The sequence below is a fragment of the Hippocampus guttulatus genome, chromosome 8, assembly GCF_054856545.1.
Source record: "Hippocampus guttulatus isolate MCC_2025c chromosome 8, RoL_Hgut_1.0, whole genome shotgun sequence".
Taxonomy (NCBI): Eukaryota; Metazoa; Chordata; class Actinopteri; order Syngnathiformes; family Syngnathidae; genus Hippocampus; species Hippocampus guttulatus.
In genome coordinates this window covers 23,711,418-23,722,765 of record NC_141268.1, presented here as the reverse complement: position 1 = coordinate 23,722,765, position 11,348 = coordinate 23,711,418, and the positions used below count along the sequence as shown (strand labels likewise).

Below are 11,348 nucleotides of genomic sequence, written 5' to 3'. Positions count from 1 at the left end.
GTACAGTTGAACACATGGTGATGGTGAGCGGGGTTTTTTTTTTTTCAGAACAAGCCGCCGTCATGCGTCGAGCCTGTTCTGTGGATACAACCAAAAGTGGTGAGCTTGAGAAGGTTGAGGTTCTGCCCGCTGCCGCCGCGGCTAAAAAGCAACACGTTTCTCGGAAGGAGGAGCCACACTACTGCGAACCATTTAAACGTGGCGCATGCGCACTGCAATTCAATTGGCACTTAGGTCACAGCAAGCCAATCCTTTCTTCATTCTGCTTGCTGCTGCTCGCCGGTCACGTTTGTCATTTTCATTTTATTTTGTTTGTCAGTCACCGCTTAGGAAATGAGTGGTGACCATTCCCACAACGAGGACCAGGTAACGCTGAGCACAGTTCGTGACGCCGCCATCGATGTTCAGCGCGTACATGCTTGCTAGCGTTCAATTTGTTTGGCTTGACAGGGTAACTTAGCTAACTGTGACTAGTGGCTGCTAATGCGCGTTGGCCGAGTGTCTTCTTCAAGTCTCCTCGTTGTATTAATGATAATGGATAGTAATGATTAATAATAGCGCGTTGACAACTTGTACTCAATAATTGGTAATGATGACACAGCAGCGTGCTGACGCGTTATTACTTAGTCTGATTTGGTTAGACGCAGATTTGAATAAAGTGTCGGAAAGCTGGATTTAATGTGGCGTTAGCATTGTGCTCAAGCAGTCTCGGTATTAGCCGCCAAGTCCTATTGCCAGCCAGCCAGTCAGCCAGCGTAGCACGTTAGCTCACCTAGCTAAGAAGCTAAGATACTGTCGATTTGCCATCCAGCAAGTTCAAAGTTAGTTAGCCGCCGGCTGGTTAGCTTCGACGAAATGTAACCCTTGTCTCCTTTCTAATATGTTTCAGATCGACTGTGGCTTTCGGGTTAACGGTAAGCGACCAGTATACATCTCGATTAAAATGCTCATCTGCCCCACAAATTTGCACATATCCTCGGTTATAAATGACAACCTGGGATTAGTTTCGAGCAGGGCACAGAAATGGCGTCCAGAGACTAAGTCCTCTCTTTCACTCACAAGCGTCTATTGTTCAAAAGGGAGGTCTTGCCACAGCTGTTCGGAAAATACTATCGGCACTTCGGATGCGTATTTGGACAGAGCTCGAGGTGTGTTATCGATTTCTCGCGTTCGATGTGGCCGTCGGTCCCGTTAAGCGGGCGAATTTTCCACCTGAAAGTGAGGGTTTGGGGGTTGAGGACTTAGTCTCTGCGCCATTTTCTTTTTCGGCGCAGCGGCCTGACTGCTGCGAGCTGAACCCGAGCTCGCCGCCTCCGAGGTGTCCGACTGTACATGCCTCCATGGCTGAGAGGGCGACCCATCTCGCCTCCGCCGCGCTCCGCTCGGGAACGCGAAGTGACCGGCGATAGCCAAGGCCTCATTGTCGACACCGGCACGATTGTTTCCATCACCGGGGGTGAATATGTCATTACCCGAGAGAAAGTAACTTTTGACAGCCTTTAAGTCGACTTCAAGCAGCAAAGTGGTGAAGGGGGGGGGGGGGGGTCGAAAACGATTTCAAACCGTTTGGTTAGCTGCATTCTGAATATCCCAAATGCTACAAATATGAAGAATGAATGATTGTCTGCTTCTGTCTTACAAAATTGACACTGGCTGAGGTGGAACAAGATATATATATTTTTTCGGGGTGGGGGCAGGGGGTCACAAATGGCTATGGTGTCACCTGCGATTCAAACAAATAAAAGCTTCTTTTTTTAAAATCAGGCGATTAAAAACTCACTGAGAATGAGTTCTTCCGAATTGCAATCCAGTCATAATACAATGTATACAGTACATTCAACTTAACATGAAAGAACCTAGTACAATTCCAAAACAAAAACGATGTGAACAGACAACCCTCCAACCTAATTTGCGGGGCAGTAAATGCCGATTAAATGTACAAAATGCAAGTGCAACCAAAATAAGAACGCCAACATGTAAGAGCAGGAGCCCCTGTGATCAAGAAATAGAGCAACTTTTAGTTTAAAACTATTCAAAGAAGAGCACCAAAGCCGGTTTGAGTCGACTCTGAAGGGGTCCAGTTAGGTACACTGATGAATCAACAACTTAGTGATGATCAAATTATTCAATGATGGAATGAGGTTTGATCATCAAGTAATCCCTGAGAGTGCTTGTTTAATTTTAAAATTGACCACGTTCTTGGAATTTCAGCCTTTCCACTGTCAATATTCTCTGATTTGTCTCGTCCTCCGTGAAAGCAGGCTAAATTAGTAAAAGCTTGTCGAGCAGTTGTTATCTTGGAGTTAAATGACACCAAGACCTTTGCAAACGTCTACGTTTACTTTGGGGAAACAATGCCAACGTTTTGCCAGTGATCTGACACGTTGCAGATCAAACTGTCGCCGACAATTTTTCAAAACCAACGGACCAACCATATGAGTAAGAAGTCCAGTGACGTCCTCGATGCTGATTTCGTCAAAAATTTCAGAGCCGCATGGTCAAGCGGCCTTGAGTTGAACAATCGGATGATAAACGGGGACTACATTTTCAGCCAATTTTTCTTTGCTTCCAGAACATATTACAGAATTCAGGATCTGACCATGTTTTCCCGCTCAACATATTTTGCATATGCTCAATTTTTTTTTTGATCACCGCTTTGAACTACAGTAATATTTGTTATATGAGTCAAATGGCCCCTATTGATGGAGGGATTTTGTTTTGCCTCTCCAAGGATGACACGAGCCAAAAGCATCAGCTTTAGAAATGTCGAGCCACCCGAAAACCCGTTCATCCGTGGATCTAAAAGGGCGCCCGCATCTGCTTTTCTGACCTGAAAAGTAGGGCAAGCGGCCAAAACGCGTTCTTTGACATGTTTTAACCCGTCACTGCTTTGCATTATCTCAAACAGTGGCTGCTGTCGCCACAAGGGGGCACTGTGTGGTTGTATCATTGAATTGAAGTAGTATTTTGTATTTTTTTCCCCCTCCCTTCCTTGAGATAATGTGCGTGCGTACGTGTGCGGTTGGTCATACGGAACAAGTGCTAGACCACTCGCACCGCACATCGTGCTGGGGATATCCCAAAACCGAGTGCAGATTTGGATGGCCACTGTTCCCACCTAATGACCTCCTTTTTCTTGTAGACTCCCACAGGCATAAATATAAAGAACACAAACACAAGGACCACAAGAAGGATAAGGAACGGGAGAAACTAAAGCACGGCAATGGGTACGAGCTGGAGACTGCATACACCTCCTTGACTGGGGTGGCGACCAATATACATTTTGTCCCACCAAGTCTGATCTCTGCTGCGTGTGTGTTTCATGTATTGCCACATCAGTGACCACGCGTCTGACAAAAAACATCGGGACAAGGATAGGATGAAGCACAAAGATGGAAGCACAGACAAATTGAAGGACAAGCACAAGGAGAAGAAGGTGCGTTGCAATGCCGTCTCAGCATGGGCATTTTGGTTGCAGCCGCTCTCTGTGTCCTGTTGAATCGTGTCGACTACGCGTAAGTACGAAGGAGATGAAAACGGTGTGTCTTACCCATTATTGCTTTTTTGTTTTACACCGAAAGTGGTATTCCTACGGAAAGGTTTTGAAGGGAATGACCGTTGATTAACAAGTGTGCCAACCTTTTATAGATGAAAGTCCTTGATGGTAAAATCAAAAAGGAGAAAGAGAATGGATTTGCCAGGTATGGATGCTCGGCTTCTCTTTGAAGGCATTCATTGTGATCCACGGAAGGGGGGGGGGGTGTTTTGAATACAAATATATGGCCTACCCTGTATGAAATAAAAATGGAAGCTTGATTGTTTTGCTGCTTTTTTCAGCCCGCCACATGTGAAGTGCGAGCCCGACAATGACTTTTACCACTCCCCGAAACACGAGAAGTCTCTCAAGCGAGAGCGCGACGATGACGAAGAGTGAGTGCCCAGTGAACATTTGAACGTGCCATTCATCATGTGTATAATCTTTGTGGTCCCTCGGCTCACTTGGTGTTGTTAATGCTCATGTTTCAGTTATGATTTTAAGTCCAAAAAAGTTAAGACGGAAAATGACAAGAAGGACAAAAAAAGGAAACAAATGGAGGTAAGTCAAGTACATCAGCTTGTGTGCAAAAATACTTTTTAAAATGAATATGGCGGTTCTATGAAAAACCGGAGAACATGTCGAACATTATTTTGAGATTTCATCAACGGTATTCAACTCGGTAGGCGTGACTATATTCCAAACTCGTTTCGTTTAGCGCCACCAAAGTGACCGCTGCCTCACCCAGAGATTACAGGAAAAAGAAACATTTTATTCACCGTTAGGGGTTTTTACAGCGCTGCCTTTTCTAAAAATTTGTGCAAAGATGGCTTCCATTTGTATGGAGTATGAACAAAACTCCAAAATGACAATGCGCAATTAGCTGCCATAGCAAGAAACCATAACAAGTTGCACCGGGTTTGGAGGCACTCTGAGGTTTAGGATCGCTTTTCATTTGTTCTCTCCGCACTTTTTCAAAGTATTGATTTATTTTCAGGTTTGAAATGCGGGTGTCGAACGATTTTTGGAGCATTCACTCCAACCTGCCCTTGCCTAGCTTCCATTTGAACAGCATTGTTCTTTTTACTGCCCAGTCGTAAAGCTTATCAGTGGACCGTTTCCAGTAACGGATGACATATTGCATATTCACATTTGCAAATGTTTGTAGCCCAGTTGATTTAGCATGTTTTACTGTTGGTGTATTTACATCACATGTTACCACGATGCGGGTTTCACGGAGATCAAGCCGGCAGTCGGGCTTTGTGGCGAGATGTGAATCGGCACCTTGGTTGGGCTCACTCTTTTCATTTTCTCTTCCCTTTTTAGGACATCAAGCCTAAAAAGACAAAAGATAAAAAAGGAGAAACTGCTGATGGAAAAAAGAAAGCAAAAAAGGAACCAGAAGAGAAATGGAAATGGTGAGTTGTTGAGAGTGGATTTGGTGCAATTCTTTCATGACACTTAAAAAAAAAAAAAAAAATAGAAATAAATATATTTATATTGTGCGCTGACTCCAGGTGGGAAGAGGAGAGATACACAGATGGTGTCAAGTGGAAATTTCTGGAGCACAAAGGACCTGTGTTTGCCCCTCCATACGAGCCCCTCCCGAGCAAAGTCAACTTCTACTATGATGGTAAGAAACCCGGGTTGACTTGCCACGACATCTACCCGGCCCATCGCCATATTTAATTTCTTTCTTTATCTATCTTGAAGGCAAGCCAATGAGGCTCAGCCCAGAGGCAGAAGAGGTGGCCACGTTCTTTGCCAAAATGCTGGATCATGAGTACACCACAAAGGACATCTTTCGAAAAAACTTTTTCAAAGATTGGCGGAAAGTAGGTGGAAAATAAGACGAGTTGTCTTTTGAGAGTTTCTGCAAACCTTTTTTTAAAAAATATTTAATTACTAGGATATTTTTCCAAATGCAGGAAATGACATCAGAGGAAAAGGCGAAGATCACAGATTTGAAGAAATGCAACTTTTCGGAGATGTCTGACTACTTCAAGGCTCAGTCGGAAGCCAGAAAGGCCATGTCCAAGGAAGAGAAATTGGTAAGCTTCTGTCACCTTGATGATCCATCCATTTTCGAATGCGCTTCTCCTCACGAGGATCACGGTCGGGCTGGAGCCTGTTCCTGCTCTCCGTGGGCGGAGTTTGTCGATGCGTGCCCGGCGATTGGCTAGCAACCAGTTCAGGGTGTCCCCCGCCTACTCTCCGACGTCAGCCAGGATACAGAATAGGCTGCGGCACGCCCGCGACCGTCGTGAGGATATAGCGCTTCAGATAATGGACGGATGCTCATCCATATGCTCAATATTGGCATCTGTGGTTCATTGTAAAGCTTTCTCTCTCACACACACACACACACACAAAGACTCTACCACAGGTACAAAGACACACGCATGACAAGCTCACCCATATACGCACTCACTATGACTTGTACTCCCTCTCTCTCGCACACATAGCTGAGCTGTAATCAGAACACAAAGCAAACAGCATCTGCAGAGCTACTCTTGCTTGGCTTCGCGGTGCACCCCGCATGCACGTGCAGATACAAATTCTTGGTTTGTCACGAGCCTTTCGCAGGGTTTAGCTTTTTTCTGTACTCATGGCATTCATTAACTTAATTTTTTTTCTTTGCACCTTTTTGTAGAAAATAAAAGCAGAGAATGAGCGCCTCTTGCAGGAGTACGGCTTCTGCATCATGGACAACCATAGGGAACGTATTGCTAACTTTCGCATTGAGCCCCCTGGCCTGTTCCGTGGTCGTGGAGACCATCCCAAGATGGGCATGCTTAAACGTCGGATCAGACCAAAAGACATCATCGTCAACTGCAGCAAGTTAGTGTTTTTTTTTTATTTTTTTTTTTTAACTGAGCCATCAGGCCTTTTGGCAGCAGCGCGGTTCCATCAGGGTCTTTGGAAAGTCACAGTGGACTGATTGTTTTAGGAAACGGATCGTGTTTTAATACATAAAACAGAAGTTACATGTGTCGTGTGTATCGAAAGATGTCTGGCGATTAAAAAGTGCACAGTACCTTTACCATCAACCCGTAATAATGCACGCAGGGACTCCAAGCACCCGCAGCCTCCCCCGGGCACAAAGTGGAAAGAAGTTCGTCATGATAACAAAGTGACGTGGTTGGTGTCGTGGACGGAGAACATCCAAGGCTCCATCAAGTACATCATGTTGAACCCCAGCTCGAGGATCAAGGTAGGCTTCAGCCCGACTTTCACCGCTGCGCGGGCCTTGTTTCCTCACTTGGCATTTTCATCTTTTGTCAGTCAGCTTAGCAAGAACGAGTGCAAGTTTAATGCGAAAATCTGGGACCACCGGGCGACTCCTGTAAAAAAAAAAAAAAAAAATCCGTTTGGCTATCCAATTGAATCCTGAACTCGCACTCTTTACAGTTAAAAGCTGGACACAAATGCTTGGGTAAATGTGTCGTGTATCTTGTTTTAAAATCTACTCACCAGTGGCGCGGAAAAAAAACTTGAGTGAGGGTGTTGACGAATCCGTCGGCTGTCCAATATGGCACAGCATCAAACGCGCGGCCCGTATGAAGGAAAAAGGTGCTCGTTTCAATTCGTGAGGTTTGCGAAAGATCACTTGGGACTGAACCCCGAGCCAACCGCAGTACAAGTAAGTGGGGGATTTTTTTTTTCCTTCTTTTGCGAGTAGACCTCAGCTCAGAGCCAAAGGAAGTGTGTAGGCCTCGGTCTACGGTGAGCCGCACTGTCGGCGTTCATTAATAGTGGTCCAAACATTTGTGAGCCAAGCGTCGTCCGTTCTGTTTGTGCGCAGGGAGAGAAGGACTGGCAAAAGTATGAAACGGCCCGCAGACTAAAGAAATGCGTGGACCGCATCAGGACCCAATATCGCGACGACTGGAAGTCCAAGGAGATGAGGATTCGACAGAGGGCGGTGGCGCTTTACTTCATCGACAAGGTGAGCGCCGCGCTGCCCGCGTGTGTCGCTCTCAGTCGGAAGGTGTCGAAGGCCAACTCGCTCGCTCGCTGTCTGTCGTGTCGCAGCTGGCTCTGAGAGCGGGTAACGAGAAAGAGGAAGGGGAGACCGCCGACACGGTCGGCTGCTGCTCCCTGAGAGTGGAACACCTCAAGCTCTATCCAGAGAACGACGGGCAAGAGTATGTGGTGGAGTTTGACTTCCTGGGGAAAGATTCCATCCGATATTACAACAAAGTCCCGGTGGAAAAAAGGGTAAGAACGGCAGCTCTCGGGAGCGCGGTCTCACGGAGCGACGCGTTATTCCTGGCTGCGCTTTTCTCTTTCAGGTATTTAAAAACCTTCAGTTGTTCATGGAAAACAAAGAGCCGGACGACGACCTGTTTGATCGCCTGAACGTAAGCTATGACCTCGGCGTTCGACCGCAGTCTGCGGCGAGATGCCGAGCGACATTTTATTGTTGTCGCGCAAGCCCGAGCAGAAGTCAACCAGCCGGTACTTAGAGCAGAGAAGGCGCAGCGCAGCAGGCATCGATGGGCTCGCAACAATGCAAGACCTGATTTGCACTTTGGATGCTTTTCAACTGCGAGAATAGTTTGAGCTCGGGAATCAATTTGGCCTGGCACAATAGCACCAAAGATGGCAAGGGTCCAGTAGCCGCGACGGAAGCGCAGCCCGCGTATCTCTGCGTGTGGAATGTTGGCGCCTTGTTGACGCCGTTTCCGTTTGGCTTTGGCAGACTTCGATTCTCAACAAGCACCTTCAGGAGCTGATGGACGGTCTGACGGCCAAAGTTTTCCGTACATACAATGCGTCCATCACCTTGCAACAGCAGCTCAAAGAGCTGACAAACGGTACGCTGTCGCTGGCCAGTCTCGGCTGGGGGGCGAGGGTTGGGGGGGGGGGGGGGGGGGGTCCGAACCAGATGGATGACAAAAACGTTCTTGTGTTCATCCTTTCCCTAATTGACGAGTGTCTACTTTGTCCCCGTCAAATCAACGTGGTTTCGTCTGTTAGTGGATGAGAACGTTCCGGCCAAGATCCTGTCCTACAACAGGGCCAACAGAGCCGTGGCCATCCTGTGCAACCACCAGAGGGCTCCGCCCAAGACGTTTGAGAAGTCCATGCAGAACCTGCAGACCAAGGTGAGCGGTGCGATCATGTTCCGTGCACAGTAGCGCCTCGGAACCCGAATGGATCACCGTTGTCACGTCGCTTTGCAAACGGTCACGTTTACACGCGTATCGTACCGTGGCGCACTTCCAAGGAGTCTTATCGATGAGGTTGTCTGCGCCCGAAGTACGTCATCATTTGAGCCGCCGAGATTTATGAATCGACAAGCCGTCGCTTGTCGCAAAGTTTAATCAGGGGAATTTTTCCAAGTGCTTTGTAACCTTGATTTAATGGGCTACTTGCGGGAAGGGCTTGTCCGTTGCTTCAAAGCACTTTTTTGTGGCCTTAAAAATCATGTTGTACCTTTTTATTTTGTAACCCTGAAAAATGCCCATTCTTGCACAAAATCAAAATATTAAAACAAAAACATGGTCACCTGCTTGCATGGGTCATGAGCCACAATGTCAGTGCTGCTTTTTTATTTTTTTTTTTAAACCTCTTTGAGGATTGCATTCCATAGATAAGGTTTTTACCGCCCAAAAAAAAGTGCCTGATTGGGGAGGGCAAAGCAGCCATCAATATGAAGAGGCAGCTACGATGCGCTGCACGCTTATAATGCCCGTGCGTCCCATTACCTTTGGTGGAACAGTGGCTACCGCACTTTTTAGCCTGCTCTTGCCTGCGGGATCTGAGACCAGAAGCAGGAAACGCAGGACAGGTTTGTGTTTGTTGATGGCCGATGACTGAGTTGTCCCCTTTTGACTCGTCTCAGATCGAAGCGAAAAGGGACCAGCTGTCGGACGCAAAACGAGAGCTGAAGAGCGCCAAGGCTGATGCCAAAGTACGGAAGGACGAGAAATCCAAGAAGTGAGTGGACTCGAGATGTGCCGCGCGTCGGCTTGTGTCGGGCTCATGTCATGACGAGCCCCGCCTGACCGCGCAGGGCCGTGGAGACCAAGAAGAAGGCCGTCCAGAGGATAGAAGAGCAGCTGATGAAGCTGGAAGTGCAGGCCACCGATCGGGAAGAAAACAAGCAAATTGCGCTCGGCACTTCAAAGCTCAACTATCTCGACCCTCGCATCTCTGTGGCTTGGTCAGTAACTTTTTTTTCTGCTCATTACGTGCGCCCAGCCCGCTAACTTGGGTTTCGCTTACCAGGTGTAAGAAGTGGGGCATTCCCGTTGAGAAGATCTACAACAAAACCCAGCGCGAGAAGTTCGCCTGGGCCATCGACATGGCAGACGAAGACTTTGAATTTTAAATTCCAGTTTTGAATTTTAAATTCCAGGTTGTGGTTTTAACTCTACTTTTTAATCGGATACTTGTTTTTACTATACAGTAATGATTTTTTTTTTTCTTCTTGATGGACTGGCCCAAGATAGTTTTGGCAGGAAGAAGCGAAAAGGCCACATTCGAGTGGTATTTGAAACATCTGATCTGCGATCAGGCATCAAGCTGAACTGAGCATCAAGGCACAGTGCCGGGATTAAGATGTCCCACCGCCACCTTTTTCCTCCCTGTGACGATGCCTGAACTTTGAACTCTGTGGTCCTATTGCTTGTGTAATGAGCAAAAAAAAAAAAAAATCAAAATGCTTTGTATTATTGTATCATTATTCACTGTTTTTATTTTAGCCCCTTCATGTATTATGAATGCATCTATATTTTGATAAAAGTCAAATGAATTCCTTAATACCACCCACAGGCCTTTTGAGGACAAGGACAATTGTGAGCTTGGTGTGCGTGCGTGCGGGCGTGTGAGTGTGTGTGTGTGTGTGTGTGCGCGCGCGCGTACGTGTACTAGGGGCCCTCACCGTAAAAGCTGTCTGTTTAGGGTGATTATTTTAAACTGGACTTTTAAAAATGGTGTTTAGCATGCGGATGTGTGGGAAGTGGGCAAGCTTTTGGGGGGTGGAGGAACACTGCGACCATGTTAACATTTACTTAAGCAAGCAGAATGTGAATATATGTTTTACAGCCTTTCAATCAGGGACTTTTGTTTTTCTCTCCTTTCAGTGTAAATGTGAATCAATCATTTTGAGCGCGTCACTTGCGAGCCCCCATCCCCTGAAGCTGCTACTCGGGGCCCCCCCAAAGTCGACATCTGGGTTGAGCTTCATGTTTGAAGAAAAAGAATCCCCCCTCTTACTTGAACTCGGTGTATTTAAGTCTAAAAGGAAACGTGTTTCTCGTTGGAGAAAAGTGTGTGAGGGATATCAACTTTGCCAAAAATAATCACCAATCTGTTACGATTTTAGGTAGTTGTGTAAAGAATGAGGTTGAAGCAATGTAACATTTTAATGTGAATTCATTTTATTCCACTCAAGATAGGAAAGTTGATGTAAGTAGTTGTAAAGTCAACATCCTATTCCTGTTTGACCTTTTTGTCCTAGCATTTGATCATGTTAAGTTGTATGCTCATCGTAGGTTCAGAATATAAATAAAACCCCCCACACATCAAAACATATTTTCTGCCTCGCGTATTGTGTCTCCGCGTTCCAGATGCCTGGTCGGTCCTTTCGGCTGCTTAGAATTGTCGACCGGTGCCACTCGACCCGTCTGAAAAAAATCATCCATTTTTACAAAAAAAAACAATGAAGCTTGTATTCTTGTTGGTTTCACCTCCGGGACTGATTTAAATCCAAGCAGGATTTGGCATCGCTGCATTTCTTCTCATCATCGCACCATAGCCACAACAGTATTTACTCTGATGACAGAGTCATTGTCTACCAAAT

The 11,348-nt window shown here is 46.4% G+C and overlaps 1 protein-coding gene across 2 annotated transcripts; it reads left to right on the top strand.

Moving 5' to 3' along the window:
- Window positions 1–202: 202 nt before the first annotated feature.
- Window positions 203–11,080, top strand: top1a (DNA topoisomerase Ia). Of its 2 annotated transcripts, none has more exons than XM_086118003.1 (21): window positions 203–366; window positions 890–914; window positions 3,143–3,227; window positions 3,340–3,436; window positions 3,649–3,701; window positions 3,838–3,930; window positions 4,027–4,096; window positions 4,862–4,953; window positions 5,053–5,168; window positions 5,249–5,370; window positions 5,464–5,586; window positions 6,189–6,376; window positions 6,605–6,749; window positions 7,341–7,484; window positions 7,571–7,756; window positions 7,831–7,899; window positions 8,241–8,355; window positions 8,519–8,646; window positions 9,387–9,481; window positions 9,558–9,707; window positions 9,773–11,080. In XM_086118003.1, the coding sequence occupies exons 1-21, from the start codon at window positions 334–336 to the stop codon at window positions 9,873–9,875; spliced, it is 2,232 nt and encodes a 743-aa protein (XP_085974129.1). In that variant the 5' UTR covers window positions 203–333; the 3' UTR covers window positions 9,876–11,080. The 2 variants fall into 2 exon arrangements, with proteins under 2 accessions (XP_085974129.1, XP_085974128.1); XM_086118002.1 differs by lacking the exons at window positions 203–366; window positions 890–914 and adding an exon at window positions 1,033–1,456 and having other exon boundaries at window positions 9,773–9,902; window positions 9,997–11,080.
- The last annotated feature ends 268 nt before the right edge of the window (window positions 11,081–11,348 follow it).